Here is a 20,847-nt window from a genome sequence, read left to right on the forward strand (position 1 = left end):
TTATTGGAACCAATTGAGAATAAGTTTAAAAAGCATGGAGTTTTGTTCCCTTCAACTATTCGATGTCTTATAGTTGGCCCTTCAAATTGTGGTAAGACCAATGTGATGATAAGTCTATTGGAACATGCTAATGGATTAAAATTTGAAAATGTGTATATTTACTCAAAATCATTAATGCAACCAAAGTACAAATATTTAGAAACTTTGCTGGAACCAATTAAAGGAATAGGATATTATACTTACAGTGGAAGTACGGATATAATGCACCCATCTGAAGCGAAGCCCAATTCAATTTTTATCTTTGATGATGTTGCGTGTGACAACCAAGATGTTATTCGTGAATATTTTAGCATGTCCCGACATTCTCAGGTGGATCCATTTTATTTGAGCCAGAGTTATGCAAAAATACCTAAACACCTTATAAGAGACAATGCAAATACTTTAATTGTATTTAAACAAGACGATTTAAACCTAAAACACATTTACAATGACCACGTCGGAACAGATATGACTTTTGAAGATTTTAAAAAAATATGTTCAATATGCTGGAAAGAAAATTATGGATTCTTATCAATTTTCAAAGATAGCGACATTAATGATGGTCGATATCGCAAAAATATTGATCAATATTTTTTAGTAAAGTAAAAGGTGTAAATGAAATAAAATACATAGATAATAATTACAAAAGTATTTTATTTAATAAAATATAATTCTCACATACTTTTACTCCCCAAACCATCTGAAACACAAATAGTAAAATTTAGAATTATATCGAAACAAAAAAAAAAAAAAAAAAAATCACTTACTTTTCTATTTCTGGCTAAGGAAGTGTTCCATAGTCAGGTCTTCTAAATCTACTACATCCTCTGGATTTTGCGTCGTCGTCGTCGTCGTCGTCGTTGTTGGTATCTTCATCACTTTTCTTTTCTGTTTTTTTGTTGGAGGTTCGTTGTTGTCGTCATTTGATGTGGCAGTTGCGGGATGAGACCAATTCGTTGGTGGAGAAGTCGTTGTTGGAAACGGAGAACTTGAAGTTGATGGTAAAATGGAAGGATACCCAGAAGAGTGTCCAAAATGAGAAAGAAGAGGAGGCGGAGGAAGATATCCTCTCTTCGTACCCACCAAATGTTTTTGCTGTTGATACTTCTCGAATTCCTCCACCTCATCATCTAACAGGTTGAATCTATATTTTTTACATATATTTTCCAGTACATGGAACTCTCCCTCGTTCTCAATTTTTAGTCTCATATACCTCAATGGAAGGTACCCAAATTTTTTCTTCAAGTTTTTGTTATTTGGTGAGTACGTTAACTCCACAAATATACGGTCACCCCTAAGTGACACATCCGTTACACCATATCTTGAATAGAAAAAAAAAAAAAAAAAAAAAACGTAAATCAACCAACAGCAAACAAAATCATAAATCAAATCGAGAAAACACAATAAAATTATTTATAAATGTAAAGATCGATTGGAAAAACAATAATCCCATAAAATATTTATAATAAAAAATAAACCAGTAAAAACGAAATAAAATCATGTAGAACAAAATCACAAAAGGAAAAAAATACTTACATAAACAACTGCTTGACGATAACAAATGCATCCTTTATTGGTAAGTTGATTGGATCCTCGGTCATGATGACTAGTTGGCAAGGTACACCGCTCATTTTGATAGTTTAGTGTTCACTGACTAACTGATAGATCACTTTAAAATTAAACGAATTTAAATAGTAAGAATAAAAAAATACATTAACGTAATTGACCTATTTGATCTTTATTGCAATGCAGAAAATAGTACAAAACATGTTTATTAGTAAAAACGTTTATTATTCAAAACTTAATTTATGCTTATCTGAATAAAATGTGCTTATCTGCATATAATGTATTTTCGTGACCTATTTGACCTAAAAATGCAATTACGTCAGCGTTAGCCTTCAATATGTTTATTGCATGTATAATGTCTTTTCGATAAAGATAGAAAAATATAATCACGCTGAATAGCGTGTTGTTGAAATACGTCAATGGATTTTTTATGTAGTATAAATACTTCGTGTCCGATTTGACCGAAAAATATGTTAACATCAGCGTTATCTTTCAATATGTTTATTGTATACATAATGTGTTTTCGATGAAGAAAAATATAATCACGTTGCATAGCATGTTGTGGAAATGCGTCAATGGATTTTTTTTTAATGTAGTATAAATACAGGATTGATTTTACTCGCTGGCATTTGTGTCTTGAAGTTTACGTTGGTCTTGAAGTTTACGTTGGTCTTTGAACATGAGTACTAAAGTGATTGATGAAATTTCCACTGAAATGGTGAAGAAGATAGAAACAGTAAGTAGATTAATTAAAACTAAAACTGATTTACAAAACTATATAAAATATTTGAAAAAACAAATTTTACTCTTAAAGAAATGTATAAAAAATAGGGCTACTTGTATTAGAAATTTTCATTGTGTAGAGGCGAATATGGCTATCCTTAAAACATATTTAGAAAATTTTAAAAACAGATTAAATGTTAGAAAAAATATTAAGAAAGGCTTATTGTGGCAGGATTTGGAATCTTGTTTTAATAGCAGAGTTAAGACAGGCGTTATCATAAATTTAAAATATAAAGACCCTAAACTATTTATGGAAAAGGCTTTTAAAAGTTTTTCAATTCAAATTAAAAAAAATTTAGTTTCATGTATGTTAAAAGTTAATGTAATTTTTTATGGACTTTTCATCAAACCTCAAGATGGTGAAACGTCTGTTAAACATTTTTCCACGAAAAATACAATAATTGATCAAAACACAAACATAAAAGATTGGTATAAAATCAATTGTATAGACACCGTTTTAAGAAAGTTTGAAGATTTTCAAGAAAAAGACAGTGGATGGGCACTATCCCACATTTTAAACTTAAAAGTTAATATAAACAAATATAATCCATTACTTGGTGGTATTTCAACATACGTTGAGCTACCTAAGTATATAAAGAATACTAGAAGTGTAATTAATGTTAGGAATTCTGATCCTTATTGTTTCCTTTGGTCAGTTGTTGCTGCCTTACACCCTGCCACAAAAAGTGTTGACCGAACATCATCTTATCCTCACTTTAGTAAAATATTAAAATTTGATAATATCAGTTTTCCCATTGATATTAAAGATATTCCAAAATTTGAAAAATTAAATAAACTTGCTATAAATGTCTTTTCATTGGGAACAAGAAATGAAATTCTACCTTTGATATTTAGCCAAACAAATTTTTCTCCTCGAATAAATTTACTTGTATTAAATGCCATGGATAATATTGTAAATGATGATAATGAGGAGGAGGAAAATTACATAAAACAGCGAGTATTTCATTTTGCTCATATTAAACATTTTTCAAGATTATGTGGCAAAAAAGTTGGGAACGTTCGAAATAAAAAACGGTTTTGTGAACGATGTTTTAATCATTTTAGCAGTGAGACATATTTACAAAATCATTTAGAGGATTGTTTTAAGATAAATTCTGTTAAAATGGTTTTACCTACCGAAAAAAATTATTTAATGAAATTTAAAAATTTTAATCATAAGGAACGTGTTCCGTTTGTTATATATGCTGATCTTGAAAGTATTCTTACAAAGTTTAACGATAATAATAATAATTTGAAATCTTGTTTAACTGAAAAGCATGAAGCTTTCAGTATAGCTTATTATTTTAAATGTTCATATGATGATTCTTTATCCTACTTACAAACATATACGGGTCGTGATTGTCAAACATGGTTTGTGAGAGAACTCAAAGAGATAGCTATGAAAATATATAGAGAAAATTTATTTCAAAAATTTCAAAAGGTTATATCATTAACTGATAAAGAACAGAAAGATTTTAATTCAACCTTTATTTGTCATATTTGCTCAAAACCTATTGATAAATCAGAAAAGGTACGAGATCACTGTCATATTACCGGACAATTTCGTGGGGCAAGCCACAGAAGGTGTAACATTAATTACAAGACTTCGTACACAATTCCTATCGCATTTCATAATCTCTCTGGCTACGACGCTCATTTTTTAATTAAAAGTCTTAATTCTGACATACAAGGGCATCTGTCACTATTACCGCTAAACAAAGAGAGGTATATATCATTTACCAAATATATCCATGGCACTAATATTAGTTTTAGATTTATTGATTCCTTTAGATTTATGTCATGTTCATTAAATCAACTTTCCTCATATCTAGATGATAACCAAAAAAATATTACACGTAGATATTTTAATGATGATTCGAAGTTTAATTTGGTTAAAAGAAAGGGTGTTTTCCCTTATGAGTATTTAGATAGTTGGGAGAAATTACAGGTCACTTGTCTTCCGCCTATTGAAAATTTTTATAGTAAAATCAATAACGAGTATATTACTAAAGAGGACTATCAACATGCCTGCAACGTTTGGACTAGATTTCAGATAAAAAACTTGCAGGAATATGCAGAATTATATTTAAAGACAGATGTACTCCTTTTGGCTGACATTTTTGAGAATTTTCGATATATGTGTTTAAAAACTTATGGATTAGATAGTCTTCATTATTATACTTTACCAGGATTAGCCTTTGATGCTATGTTAAAAGTAACCAATGTCGAATTAGAGTTATTAAGAGACAGTGAGATGGTTTTGTTTTTTGAAAAAGCCAAACGAGGAGGAGTTTCACAGTGTAGTAATAGATATGGAGAAGCTAATAATAAATATATGGAAGATAAATACAATCCTGATAAAGAAATCTCCTATCTAATGTATTGGGATTTTAATAATCTTTATGGTACAGCGATGAGTTATGCGTTGCCATATGCAGGCTTTGAATGGATTAATTTGATTGATATTTATAAAGAACATATATTGGATTGTCCCAATGATGGAGAATATGGATATATACTTGAGGTAGACATTGAATATCCAAAAGATCTTTTTAATTTACATAAAGATTTACCTCTTTGTCCTGAACACATAATCCCACCATCTTCTAATTCAACAATTCCCAAATTATTAACCACATTGTACGATAAAAAAAAATATGTTATTCATTATATATATTTGAAACAGATTGTTAACTTGGGTTTGAAAATAACGAAAATTCATCGCTGTTTGAAATTTAAACAATCCCCTTGGTTAAAAAAATATATCGATTTGAACATTGACTTGCGAAAGAAAAGCAAAAATGAATTTGAAAAAAACTTATTTAAACTTTTTATTAATGCCCCTTACGGTAAAAGTATTGAAAATGTCAGGAAACACAGAGAAATAAAAATTGTAAACAAATATAATGGAAGATATGGAGCAAATTTCTATATATCCCAACCTAATTTTCATAGTTGTACTGTTTTCGATGAAAATACTGTAATAATTGAAATGACAAAACAAAAAGTCAATTTTAATAAACCGATATATATAGGGATGTGTATTTTAGATATTTCCAAAACAATTTTATATGACTTTCATTATAATTATGTCATAAAAAAATTTAAAGATCAGGCAAAATTATTATATACAGATACAGATAGTTTAATATATCAGTTTTTTGTTGACGATATATATAAACATATTAGAGAAGACATTGACAAATTTGACACATCAGACTACAAAGAGAATAATGTATACAATATTCCATTACAGAATAAAAAAGTGTTAGGTCTGATGAAAGATGAGAACCAAGGGGAATTGATGACACACTTTATAGGATTACGTTCAAAAATGTACACTATGAAAATTTTAAATAAGAATGAAGAAATTAAAAAGGCTAAAGGAATAAAAAAATCTGCATTAACGGAACTATCCTATGATGACTATTATGCAAGTTTATTTAATAAGGTAATCGTAGAAATTTCACAAAATTCAATAGTGTCGAAAAAGCATGATGTTTATACAATGTCGCAAACAAAGGTGGCCCTTAGCCCGTACGATGATAAGAGAATATTAAATTATTTATCCACTGATACTCTTCCATGGGGTTACAATGATAAATAATTATTTTATAAAGTTTTGTAAATCGTTTTTTAATTAATCTACAGTCACCCAAAACTAAAAGCGAATGCTGGTAAGTTATTTACATTGAATAAATATTTTGAAATAACGCTCTTTATTTTAGTCTCAATTAAATAAATGGGAGGCAGTTTTCAAAGACGAAAAACGATTTGTAAGCTTACAATTTAAGACCGAAAAAAAAAATAAAACCGCAAACTAGACCTACCATATCATGGTACAACAAAATGTATGGAACAATACCATGTTTCGAATGCAAGAAATTTTTTTGTTTTTGTACAAGATCCTTAGACGTCCACATGGACGCTGAACCTACTACATTGTATTGTTATGAAACTATGTCTGATTCATAAAGGTATACTGGTAACAAATATTCAATTATTATTGATTAATTTTTTTTCTTTATTTCAGCCTTTAATCCACCTACCGATACCAGCTTCGGGTATGGGAATTCTTATAATTAAAGAAGAAATCTTATCGGAGGAGGTGTTTAATTATAAAAGCAATTACAATGCCCAAATACCTGATGAACATCCACTGCACAGAGATGCATTAATTTGGGCAAAGTATATTGACCAGGTGACGTGGTCGTATTGGCAAGACGTAAAAACAAACCTATGGAATAATATAGCAATTTATCAGTATTATGAATTATATCATCGTTTATAAATAAACTTTTATATTTGGTACATTGTTTTTTCTTTAATTTCCTTAAATTTCAAGAGTAAAAACGACATTGGCTAGGCTAGGCTAGGCTAGGCTAGATACGACTAAGCAAGTCTGTACACAACAAGTTATTTTTTGACTCGCCACTACCAAAAAAAAATTTCCAAGTCTCAATACTCATTTATTTCAATCACCCTGTACAAATTTAACTAAAAGAAGAGGAGATGAAGCGATAAGCGATGAGTTTTGCACTCGACATACAAGGTGGTCCGTTCCACTCAAAGACACCCCCTCTGGTCATTGTCGACCGATTCTTTTACTTCTTCAGGACAGGTAAGACAAAGAAGAGACAAGTGAGACAGGTGTAAAAACATACAGGTAACGTAGGTGACAATTCTTCGGCTGAGAAGAAGAGATCTAGAGATAAGCGACTAGTTCTTACGACCCTCTGGTCATTGTTGATCACTTCTTCGGGAGAGAAGAAGAAGAGATCAAGCGATAAGCGACCAGTTCTTACAACCCTCTGGTCATTGTCGATCACTTCTTGTACTTCTTGTACACCCCCAAGGTCAAATCATGGCATCGATACCTTCGCATCGGAGACCCTGATGGACAGGTTACCAAAGTGCGTTTGAACCCCGCTTGCTATACTACTAATAGGGGTAGTTACCCGATTTCGTCCTTGCTCTGATCTGCGAGTATGATCCCCCGTTTCGAGGAATCTTTCTAACACCCGTGAGACGGATGTGTGAGACACATTAAACCGACTACCAATTCTTCGGTAGATAACTCCAACCTTCTTCCGACAGTATCACTGCTTAGGCACATTCATGTCGGGTTAAATTACGTGATTGACGCTCCATAATAAACACAATTAACAATAATCAACAATTAAACAGTAGCCGAATAAAATTCGTGAACACTTGGAAATTAGTATATTTATAGAATTAGTACATTTTTTGCTTCTTTTTGTTTTGTTGCAAAAAAAACTATAGCGATAAAACACAGTCAATAAATATAGAGTGTACGAATAGAGTATACAAAGGGCTTGCAAAATATAACATTACAATGAAAATTTTTATTAACGCTAATAAAATATTTTAATATTTCAAAGTGGCGAGTTAATTTTTTGGAGAAGTGTATTATCTAAAATAGTAAATATGATACAGACAAGCTTTCTTAAATTCTATATTAACACCTTAACTGCCAGGTTAATTCAGAGTAAATTTTGTACCGGGTCTTCTGGGCCAAAATATATTTTCTTAAATTACTCTATTTGTGTTTGTTTTTAGTAAAACTCATAATATCAGATTTATTTTTTGGTTATTTTTGTAACAATTGCTGTGTCATTATATGGTAGCCGCGGCCTGAGCCGCGATTGTGAAATTGTTACTAATGTCTAGTTGCAGGCTATGAGTACCACCGAAGGACACTGAAGTCTGTTATCTTTCCAGTACACGTGTTAGATGTTTTAGTTTACTACTTACTTCCGAAGAGAGCGTATCGTCGACTTCAGGACTGACAAAGTTAATATGACACACAATAATAAACAACTCCGTTTTTTACAGTTGAAATTCTTTCTTCTTCTTCTTTTTATACAGGCATGACTCTGTCTGTTTTTTAATGTGCCTCTAGGAAGTTGTCGTTCCATCGTTTTCGTGGTCTTTCTACTGATCGTCTTCCTATTGGGGAACCGTCTCTAGCCGTCTTTACTACTCTATTTGTTGTCATTCGGCTTATATGATCGTTCTCTTCTACTCTTCTATTTTTTACCCAGTTCTTGAAGTTCTCCACCTTGCATCTACGTCATATATCTGTACTTCTAGCTCTGTCCCATAGTGTCTTACCATAAATTTTTCTAAGTGTTTTCATCTCCGCTGTTTCAAACATCCTTTTTGTCCTCTCTCTGTCAGGTCTTGTTTTTGTCGCGTATGTCATTATTGATCTGATGACTGTTTTGTAAATTCTGCGTTTCGTTTCTTTACCGACATTTTAATTTCTTCATATTGTTTCATTTAGGCAGCCTGCGGCTCTGTTTGCTCTATTCACTTGATCTTCCACTTCGGTTTCGAGCATTTCGTAGCTAGATAATATGATGCCTAGATATTTAAACTCCATCACTTGTTCTATTATCTGACCTTCCAGCCCCAATTTACATCTTAGTAAATTTGCTGTTGTAACCATGCATTTTGTCTTTTTTGGGGAAATTAACATGTTAAATTTTCTGGCGGTTATATTAAGTTGGTGCAGTATACGTTGTAAATCATCTTCACTTTGAGAGAGTAGTATTACGTCATCTGCATAACAGATTATTTTAAGTTGTTTTTCTCCCATTTGGTATCCTTTTTTAGTTGTTACTTTTTTTATTATTTCGTCCATAATCAGGTTGAACAATAGAGGACTCGGGAATCTTCCTGTCTTATCCCATTTCCAGCTTCAATAGGGTCGGTTAGTTCTTCTGCTACCTTTACTTTTATTGTGTTGTTTTGGTAGATATTTTCGATCGTTTTGATTATTCCTAGAGGTATCTCCCTTGGATACAGTAAGTGGATAACTTCTTTTAATGATTTCTCTTGCACTTGCCTCATTATAAATATAGCGTCGGTGCATGATCCTCCCGACCTAAAACCTTGTTGTTCCTCTGCTAGTGTTATAATTTTATTCAATTTATTTGTTATCACTTTAGTTGTTAATTTTAGTGTTTAGTGTGATAAATTATTTCCTCTGTAATTTTTCGGGTACGATTTGTCTCCCTTTTTGAAGAGAGGTATTAGAATGCTTGATCTCCATTCTTGAGGAATTCTGTTTTTTTGTATTATTTTTTGGATTAGTTTTAATAGTTGTTTGGTCAGATCTGGTCCTCCGTACTTTAGGAGTTGGTTCGGCATTCTGTCCTCTCCTGGTGATTTTCTATTTTTTAATTTCCTTAATGCTTCCTTTACCTCTTCCTCCTCAATATTTATTTCTTCGTTTGTCGTCACCTCTGGTGTTGGTGGTTCATTATCGTCAGCTCTAGCAAATAGGGATCGAAAGTAGTCTACCATGTTTCCTTCTGAATGTGTTTCGTTTTTATTAGTTCGTTCATATCTTTTCTTTGTCCTCTGATCATTCTCCATATTTCTTTTTGTGTTCCGTAGAAATCGTGTTCCATCTGTTTTGAGAAACTCTGCCAGTGTTCCTTTTTTATATGTCTAACTAAAGTATTCGTTTCATTTATGATTCGTTTATAGTGGTTATATGCCTGTTTTGTTTGTTGTGTTCTGCATTGTAAAACGGCTTTCTTTTTTTCTTTACATTTTGTCTTCACTTCTTCTCTAAACCATGGTATTTTCTTTTTTGATATGTTAGTGTTCGTTACATTCCTCTCTCCAAGTGATTCTGTTGCTGCATTAATTATGTTATTTTTGACTTTTTTCCAGCTTTCATCGATGTTATCGTTTTTTAATATTTCATTCCCAGCGACCTTCTCTGATATTCTCTTTCTCAATAAGTATTTCGTGGATTCCGTATTTAGTCCTTCGACTTTGAAGCTGCAGTTGGAATTGGAAGCAGAAAAGGCTGCCGTTGAGTTAAGGAAGTTTAAAAAAATGAATATAAATGATGATTTTTCTGATTATTCGGATTCAGATTTAAATCGGACAAGGAACCTGCAGCGAAAAAAAAAAAATGGAAAATTTTGGGAAAAGGTTTGTTTATTAAAATGAAATTTTGGTTGGTATAATCTGATTTTTTTATCATTAGATTGGCTTCACACAAATGAATTTACGTTTGTTTTACCTATTAGAAAAGAAATCATTTTAATTTTGTCATAAAAACTTGATTTGCGCATAATATATAGAGTAAGCATTATCTGACAGTGGACTATATATCGATATTCTCTTGTAGGAAACGTAAAATCCAATACTTCTACAGGGCCATCTCGTGTTCAGTCATCTCGAGTGATAGAAAAATAATCAGACAATTCTTTGACTAAAGATAATGATTTTTTGGCAGATACTGATGGGCCAGAAGAAAATTCTTTACAAGATTCAAACAGGGGACCTGTTTTCGGAAATTTTGCAATTTTCGATTGTCTTTTGAATATTGGCATTCCTGAAAATTTTAAAAACGAAATGGGTGGTAAGAATGAACGGTTATTCTTTGAACTGTTTGTCTCTGGAGATGTTATAAATACGATTGTCATCGAAACAAATAGGTATGCAGAGCAACAAATTCTTACTGGAATAGTAAATAAAAAAAATACGAAAGAGTCCATTTTAATTATTAGAAAGCGACTAAATACAATGAAATGTATACATTCATACCGCTCCTTCTTTAAATGGGACCAGACTCAAAGCCATCATTAACTCATTACTGGCCCAACATTTCATTCAAAACGATATTGCTAAATAAATGCCCCGAAATCTAGCAAACAATGAGAAATGAAAATATTTGAAAATGTGTCCTGAAAATGACAGACTTCATAAAATTCAATGTCTTGTTAATGAAATGAAAGCTAATTTTCATCGATGTATGATTCAAGGATCCACTGTTTGCATCACAACTTTGCATTGATGAAACTATGTTTCCATTTCGAGTCAAGTTATCTTTTCGATAGTACGTGAAAGGAAAACGTCATAAATTTGAAATAAAGTTGTTTAAAATTTGTTTGTTAGAAGGCTGTACCCATACAATTAAAATATATTGCGGCAAAGAAAAAAATATTGGACAACCGGTTGCTGAAAAGGTAGTTATGTGAATGATTGAACCCTTATTGGATCAGGGTAAGAGTCTTGGTACGGACAACTGGTATACATTAGTTAACCTCGCTGACATTTTTAAAACTGTATCTACTCATCTTATAGGAACGTTCAGAAAAAACCAAAAAAATCTACCCAAATATGTTGTAGAAGCCAAACTCAAGAAAGGGAACATCATTGCCCAACAAAACACAAATAATATTGTAGTTATGAAGTGGCATAACAAGGGAGACGTACTTTTTCTGTCTACAAAACAAAGAGACGATATGATAGAGGTATAGTCGGTTTGCTATTCCCAGTCCGAACTGTCTAGTGAATTTAGTAATTATTTTTTTGCTACTTTTTGACAGACTAGAAGTCGCTGGAAATTACTATACAACCAAACACACGTAGTCACAGCCAATATTAATAGTAAACAAACTAAATAGTAAATAAAATAGAACTTTGCGAATTACCGACAATAAATATTTATTTATCTGCACCATATAATAAATAGTTATGTTAAATTATAACAACTGAAATATATTTTTTAAATATATACTACCCAAAATTTTATGGGCTTGGTATACACTTCTACTATTTATAATAATTCTTCTTTTTTCAATGAAAGAAGTCTGTAATAAAAGTTTATTTAAGCTGTTAATACTGTGAGCTAGGAACTTTTGTGTTTCTAGGTTTCCAGCTATGAATCTGTCTGAAAAGCCATTTTTTGGATCATATTCGTATTAAATGCCCTGTATTAATTATTTGTTTTTCAGCTAAATACTGTATACGTATATTTAACGGAGGTTCTTGTATTTCTGCAAGAACTGCTTGGTTAGGCGATGACATGATTAGACCCATACAAATTTTTAAAGCTTTGTATGGTATACGATCGATAGTTATTAGATTCGTTTTAGATGTTGCCCCATATAATGTACAGCAATAGTCCAATATGGAACGAATACATGCTTTGTAGAATGTATACGATACAGTAACATCAGCTCCATATTTTTTTCTTGGAAACTACTTTTAGCAGATTTATGGCTTTTTCGCATCTTTTTTTAATATATTGTATGTGGTTAGTCCAAAGCAATTTTTTATCTAATACTATACCTAGGTACTTATATTCGTCGACTTATGGAATCGTGAACCCATCTAGACAAGCAGTTCTAACTCGGTGCCGAGTAAAACATACCAAGGCAGTCTTATCCTGAGAAAAACTAAAACCCATTTCACTAAACCACTCTATTAGTAAATGAATACATTCTTTCCAGACATATAAACATTTCTTATATGAACCATGGCTGAAGTAAAAACATAAATCATCCGCGTATTGTATCATGTTGAACTTGTCACCTACTAACGTATGCAGATCTGCAGTGTAAATATTAAATAATAATATAGGGCTCAATACGGACCCTTGAGGTAAACCATTACGTACTGTGTGTGGACCATGTAATACGTTATTATGATGCCTAATAAATATTTTTCTATTATGAAAGAGACTTATTTAATATTGGCACATACGGTTTTATTAATTCCAATTGTTTCAATTTTTGTTTTGCTAAGTATTTAGGTCAACTACATCATAGGCCCCTGATAGATCTATAAATAAACATAATGTATATAGGTTTCTGGAAAAACTTATTTGTATTTCTGAAACTAAATGACTCACATCATCGATTGTTTCTCGTCCTCTACGAAAACCATATTGAATGCTTGGTAATAGGGATCTATATTCAACAAAATGTTCTAATCTAAACTTAATTAATCTCTCGAATGTTTTGGTGACACATGATATTAACGAGATTGGACGGTATTATGATGGAATTTCTGGATTTTTATAAGGTTTAAGTTTAAGGCAAATTATAATATTTTTAAAGCAGTCTGAATATTTTTATTTCCTCCACCAGTCATTAACTAACTGCAAAAGAAAAAGTTTAGCAGAATATGGTAAATTATAAATTATTTTATAGGTAAAGCCATCTAACTCGAGAGCAGTGTTCCGACTACTTTTAATCACTAAATCCAGTTCGTTCATTGTGAAAGAAGAAGACAATTCATCTTCGTGATTAAATAGAAATTTGTTAAATGGTTTTACTGCAAAATTAGAAGCAGAAGGAGGACCTATTTTTTTTGAATTTGATTTATTAATTTTTTTGAAAGGGGTTTAATGGGACAAATAAAATTTTTGTTATTTACAGCTTTAACGAACTTCCAAATTTCGGTCAGTGGTGTATTTTTGTTAAGCTTATTTAGAAAGTTAATCCAGCTGCAACGTTGTTTGTTTTGTGGGAGAAAAAGATTTTTTTTAACAGGCATAGACAGATTCGCTGCAGTGGAAATCATCTTGAAAAATCATCTCTATTAACAATTTTGACACTAATGGTTGTTGAGTTCTCCCCAATGGTATTCCTCAATTTAATCAATCGGCTTAAACATAGCACTTAACACTCACAGGACTTTAAGACATAAACTATTTACCTCAAAAGGTTTTATACCAACTCGAAAGTTTAGTTCTTTTGAATCTTCTCGCTATTCTATGCTGATCTAGGAGTTGAGTAGCCTCTACGTTTGCATGGTTATGAAGTATATTTTCATGCTTTTTTGCAAATACTCTATATATGCGACCAATTGTACATCTAGGTCTCGGTGTAGGTCGCTACTTCAACAAAGTTCCTCGGTTCTTTATTGTGAAAACTTTGAATTATTTTGCACTATATTATCATCATACATTAAGCACCACAAAATATTTCACTATAGTTTCGCTGGTATTTGATCCAGAACTAATGAGAATAAATAAGGATTAAGCAACGAGCCTTGGTGCAATCCTACTTTCACATGAAATTTATCAGTCTCTCCAACACCTGTCCTAACACTAGTTGTTACTCCTTCATACTTGTCTCTTACAATCTTAACATATTCACCGGGGACTCCTTTCTTATTGAGTGCCCACCACAGAATCTCCCGAGGAACTCTATCATATGCTTTCTTAAGATTAATGAATACCCTATGAACGTTCGTTTCTTTATTTCTGTATTTTTCCATCAACTACCTTATAATGAAAATTGCATCTGTTGTTGATCTGCCTTGCATAAAACCAAACGGATTATCGGATATTTCGGTTTCTTCACGTATTCATCTATCAATTATTTCTGCCAAATTTATTAGGTGGCTATTTACCTGAAGATATTTATAACGCTAGCGAGACTGGTCTGTATTATTTAGCCTTACCAAGAAAAACTTTTACATTTTGTAATGTAAAGTACACTGGGGGTAAATCTGCTAAAGAAAGGCTGACCGTATTATTGTGTACAAATTTAAATGGGGAAAAAGAAAAACCTTTTGTGATTGGTAAAAGTAAAAATCCTTGATGTTTTAAAAATATTCATGTTAATAAACTCCAAGTCGACTGGTACTACAACAAGAAAACCTGGATGAGCAGAGATATTATGATAGATTGGCTGCACAAGTTTAACAGAAGAATGCAAGGTCAAAAAAGAAAAATTGTCTTATTCCTAGACAACGCAACATCCCATCCGGATATTCAGTTATCTACCATATCGATAATATTTTTGCCACTTAATACTACAGAACATTGTCAACCGTTAGGCCAAGGAATAATTAAAACTTTAAATCCCTGTATAGAAAGTTTTTGATGAGAAGAATGTTATCATCTATAGAATGTTCTTTATCATTGGTCATGATTTGCCATTGTCAACCTTTTGCGAAAGTCATGGAGATTTTTTGAACTACTTAGAGATTGATGCAACCCTATGGACGGAAAATTCGGAAGTAAACATAGCTAGTAGCGTTAGTGATTTTAAAGAAAACGAACAGGTGTCCAATGTTTTCGACAATGAGAGTGACGATGAAGTAGATCTTACTACAACTGTAAGTAATTTAAATTATGCTTACCTAAAATTAAAAGATATTAATATTGGAACACCAGCTTATCAGGGAGAGTAAAATACTTGGTGGTATTAAATATAAGAGCAGGGTTATATACAAAGGTCTCACATCGAAGTACCTGAGACATGAAATAGTAATTTGCCTGATATGAGAAGAACAAAAAGAAGGTTCAGCTATTTGAATCTGTAGATATTTTGAATTTATATTCCACAGTTTACTTCGTATTATTATGCCAAATAACTTATTGTAATCTACATCATTTCATAATATTATAAATAGTTTTTATATATAACCCCTTCCCTTATGTTTCTTGTATTTTTATTATTATTTTACTTCATTAAAAGCTGGTCGTTTGAATATAGTTCAGTTACTGAGGCTTAAAATATGGTAATACCTCCGAATTTTTTATAACTGCATCGATTTCTTTGAAAATTTCAAATTAAGCTTATCTTACCCTCCACTTCAAAAGTTATATACGCTCTAGGTGCGCTTTTTGTTTTTAAGGGGTGAAAACTACCCCTTATTGAAGAAACTGGGAAAAACACGGATTTAATTATTTTATGCACTTAAATCTTGTTTATTCGCATAAGGTAAATATTGTAATGTGTTCTCTAATATAAAAATTAATTATTCACAATTTTCAACCCTTAAAACCCCTTAAAAACCCTTAAAAGCTAATACTTTTTATAAAAATAATATGAAAAAAAAAGTCGTAGCAGCTTGAGATATTTCAATTATGTATTTAAATATAAATAAAAATTAATACCCTAGCTATACAATAATATTTTATTTATTGGAAATTTTCAACCCTTACAACCACCCTTATGACAAAAATGTATTAAAAATGAATTAAAAAATAGTTTTATCGGTTTGAAACATTTCTTGAGTGCATTTTATTTAACGAAAATTAATTTTGTGCATATAAAATAACTTTTTATTATAATTTCAACATTTCAACCCCCACAACCAACCCCTTTTTTAAAAAATTAATTTAATATATTTTTATTGGTCTGAAACATTTCTTGAGTGCATTTTATTAAACACAAATTAATTTCTTGCTTATAAAATAACATTTTATTATAATTTCAACATTTCAACCCTCACAACCACCCTCTTTGTCAAAAATGAATTAAAAAATATTTTTAACGATTTGAAACATTTTTAGAGTGCATTGTTTGTAGACAAAAATTAATTTTTTACTTATAAAATGAGCCTACTTTTTTCAACCCTTACAAGCACCCCTTTTGATGAAAATAAAATCCTTAAATCCTTAACTTAGACATGGACATAAATAGAAAAAATTTAGTTTATAATATATTACAATTTTTTTATTTTCCAAAACACTAAAAATAAATAATATTTATATAAAACGAGGTATAAAATAAATGAATATCTATTCATCATCGGAATCATAATTTTCACCGTCCAATTGGTCTTCGTTTACTGGAGGACAATTTTGTCAATTGTCACTACAGCATGTTCCGCATGTTGCATTGCAAAATAATCCCAGCCTAAGAGAGCCACAGGCTGATCCGCAACCTTTTGTACAATTGCAAACAATCATTTTCAGCAGTTCTTCTTGAGCTGGTAAACTTTGCAATTTAATTGGTTCCAAAGAATCTCCACTTTTAGACCAACCCCAATCCAAAATATTTAAGCTGTTATTTCCCAACCATATCTGGATTTGTAAATAAACCCTTTTGGTATGTTCATCCAGAGCTATACTGACGAAAAAGTACATACACACATAGAAAAAAAGCCGGTTTAGATATAGCAGATTTTCCAAATAGAAAGATGTTTCCAAAAATTAGTTCCATCGAAATGCTCCAATGTTCCAAATTATAAAATTTTTCCATGCTCCAAAATTTATTTTAAAAAGTACTATTGGTTTTTTTTACAATAACTCGGTTAATTTTGATGCTATAACATGCATAAAAAACGATTTTACAGGTAATTTAACGGGCTATAAGTATAGGAATGTTAAAATATTCTTAAGTCCTTCATGTTTAAAGGGTGAAGGATCAAAGGGTCAGAGACCAGTGGTTCATGCGCTATATAGCAAACTTCAACCAACTATATCTCCGTTATTTTTTAAGCTACAAAAAAAAATTAAAAAATGAAAATTTTTGTCGAAAAAAAAACATATTTTTTTTTATTAGGTCATCTTTTACGTATCTTTTATAGTTTTGAAAAAAAAGATTTTTTTTTAATATTTACAAAAAAAATGTAATCATACTTTTTTCAAAAACTGGGTATTCTAAAGTGGCTAAACTTTTGGATCATACAAAAAACAATAAAATAAAGTGAATTCTATAAGGAAAACAATTTATTTCAATCCTAGTAAACATGACGTTAGTTTTATTGCGTTTTTTTTTACAAAAATTTGAGAAACCCATCGTTTTTTTGATCGTATCTCACGTACAGTTAGTTCAAAGGACTTTTACTACCACTCATTTTAAAGGTCTGTTCAAGCTCTTTTAAAAAATATTATATGAGTTTTTGTCGAAAAATGTACCCGTTTTCCGTTATTTAACGTTAAATACTCGTATTGCAAGACAAAAACAAAAACAAACCTTCTTTGAACAGCCATAACTCAGTTAATATTGAATAGAAAATATTCATTAAAAGGCCAATGTTTTTGTTTTATGAGCTTTAATTTTAGTCGTTACACTTTTTTTGATAAAACTCTTAGTTTCAGAGCTATTCTTAAAAAACCTTTGAAAAACATGTTTTCTTTAACGAAAAATGATACTTTTCAACAGCGAATAACTTAAAAAGTATTGATCTAGCGGAAAAAATGTTTACCACATTTTTTGTTTTAAATTTGTCCTTCTATCAAATAGCGTAGTTATTTTGAGTAAAAAAATTTCTACCCTCGAAAAGGGGTGGCAAACACCCCCATGGTGGAAGCGCACATCGGCACTATATACAAGGAACTTTTGTTCCTTGAGTAATTATTTACCTACACACAAAATTTCAAATGAATCGATTCAGTTATAAAGAATTCGGAGGTAAAAACTCTCAGTAACTGATCTAATATGGTATTTCAATTTATTGTTTCAACTACCCCTTAAAAAATGAACATATAACGAGAAACTCGTATAATTTTTAATTCGTAGAATAATCTATTTTAGTATAAGGTTATATAAACTAGACACTACGATATGTTCTTTAAACTTTAAACAGTTGTTTTTTCGGTAATATTAGCTTCAAATACCTCTGTCCTATATCATATCCGGAATGGCTTAAATTTATTTTGAACGGATTGTTTTAAACTTGTGGTTTGTCAGTATGGCATAGCATGGAAATTTTATTAGTCATTCGCAGGATGTACAACATTTTTGCGACCGATTTTTAACAATCTCTTTTAGGATGCAAAAAATATTTATTCTTTTTTTTTTACATATATACCAGTATGTTGTTGCAGTTATTCCATTTTTTATTTTTTATTTAAATTAATTAGGTATATTATTTGCCCATCAAAGCAACCTTCGACTCTGTGAATAGAAGAGAAATGTTCAAAGCAATGAAAGAACTAGGAATACCAAATCAGTTGGTAAATTTAACAAAACTAACTCTTGAAAAAGTTGAATGTAGAGTACTAATTCAGGGGGAACTATCTGAACCTTTTAAAACAAATAACGGGATGCGCCAGGGAGACCCTCTCTCCTGTACACTTTCAATCTAGCTCTGAAAAAAGTAATACGTAAGTCACATATCTCAACTATTGGTTCAATAGATAGAGGAAGTTGCCTGAACCCCACTTTCTTTTTTGAATTTCAAAAAATTCAAATTTGAAAAAAAAAACATTTTTCGATATACAGGGTGGTCCTTAAGTAATTGTACAAACGAAAACCGTAAATTCTACACTTTAAAATATTACGATTTAACCCAACTTACTTTAATAAAATGTTGATATTAAGAAAGATACAGGGTGTTAAAGTGAAAATTTAAAATTCTATTTTTCGCTATAACTTTTACGTTTGTAAATATTTTTTAACAAAAATTTATAATTGGATGCTTTAAAGCAGGATAAATTATAATTTTATACAAACTTTAATGCAACTGATAGAGGGCGCCATATATGCCACATGTGTGGCATAGATTTGCGTCTAACTTTTTTGCTCTTTAAGTTAGCTCTATGTGTGTTAAAAAATTTTAAAGATACATTATTTTTACAAGGAAAAGGTATACTAGTACGTAACCTCAAAATTTAACCGTTTTCGAGATATTCGCATTTTATAAGTCAGCTGCATAATAATTCTTAGTTGTAATATTTGTGCGGTAAAGCACTGAATACCTGTAGATAAGCATAATTCACAGTTTATTCTTATTAAACAACTCAAAGATGATAATGTAACATTACTAAATTTTTGTTATGGCTGCTAAATGTCTTATTGAAGAAAATATTCTTCATCTTCTTCTTTAGGTGCCGTGATTCAGACGTTGGCCGTCATCATGTTTACAATTTCCCTTTTCTATCGCTTCTTAAGTTTCTATACCTACTGGCGTTGTATTACTTTTTCCCTATTGTAAAATGCTGAAAACCCAAAATATGTGATTTATGTAAGATGGTACACCACCACATTCTAGAGAGAAGGCAGTGAGAACATACTTAAATATAACTGTTCTGAACGTTGGATTGATCGTGGCAGTCATATTCCTTGGTAATGTGGTGAGATATTGATATAATTATTTAATTTATAAAAAATCCCAAAAAATACTTATTATCCATTACGTAAATTGTTTACCCATTTTTATTAGGACAATTAGAAACTAAAGCCCAGGTATTGAATAACACATATGTGTCTTGTTTCATAATACTTTTGCTACCAATCTAACCTTAAAGACTCAGCATTTTTACAAAAACATCATCGTTGGCCTAATAACCGATATTGTTATAAATATAGTAAACACACAGGTAATTTAGTTCAGCATAATATTAGTTCGTTAGTTAATCATAATAGACCGTTTGTTCGAGATGTAATTATAGTTACTCGTAAGCTGTAACGTAATCATATAAATAAGTAATGTCATCGATAGGTTATTCCGTGTTTATATAAGTAACCAATGAATCAGATACATCACAGTTTAATACATTATTTAACCTCTGCGACAAATAAGATGTAGTTCCATAATATTCCATAAGGTTTGGATATGTATCCAAAAGAATATATTCATCCATTATACATTATAGCCACCACGTAGCCCAGAATTTAATCCGCTTGATTTTCTTATATGGGGCGTATTAAAACAACGTGTCTATAAGAATCCCATAAACATTCGCAACCAACTATGGGGAGAAATAAATACTGCAGCAGTTTCTTTAGAACCAATGATGCTATTTAATAAGACCATCTTTTATGTAATATATTGACAAATGAATTAAAGAAAATGGTGTACATATCGAACACTTACTTTGACAAAAAGTTATGTTATTTAGTTTAACTATTTCTTAATTTGGTTTGTAAACAAAATGTTTTGATTATGACTTTAATTAAACATAAAACGTAAAATGTTTGATGTAAAATCCTATTA

General features: G+C 30.9%; 1 protein-coding gene and 1 long non-coding RNA gene across 2 annotated transcripts; one reads left to right on the forward strand and one right to left on the reverse strand.

The window, feature by feature from the left end:
* Positions 1-541: 541 nt before the first annotated feature.
* LOC140449847 (uncharacterized) lies at positions 542-3,198 on the reverse strand. The gene is made up of 3 exons (XM_072543215.1): positions 1,576-3,198; positions 807-1,360; positions 542-739 (listed from the first exon to the last, which is right to left on the reverse strand). Exons 1-2 carry the CDS (start codon positions 1,668-1,670, stop codon positions 811-813), a joined length of 645 nt encoding a protein of 214 aa, XP_072399316.1. The 5' UTR covers positions 1,671-3,198; the 3' UTR covers positions 542-739; positions 807-810.
* A 2,959-nt stretch (positions 3,199-6,157) lies between these two features.
* On the forward strand, positions 6,158-6,697 carry LOC140449848 (uncharacterized). The gene is made up of 2 exons (XR_011951901.1): positions 6,158-6,365; positions 6,422-6,697. It is a non-coding gene; the product is annotated as an uncharacterized lncRNA (long non-coding RNA).
* The last annotated feature ends 14,150 nt before the right edge of the window (positions 6,698-20,847 follow it).

Source organism: Diabrotica undecimpunctata, chromosome 9, assembly GCF_040954645.1.
Source record: "Diabrotica undecimpunctata isolate CICGRU chromosome 9, icDiaUnde3, whole genome shotgun sequence".
In the NCBI taxonomy this organism is placed as follows: domain Eukaryota; kingdom Metazoa; phylum Arthropoda; class Insecta; order Coleoptera; family Chrysomelidae; genus Diabrotica; species Diabrotica undecimpunctata.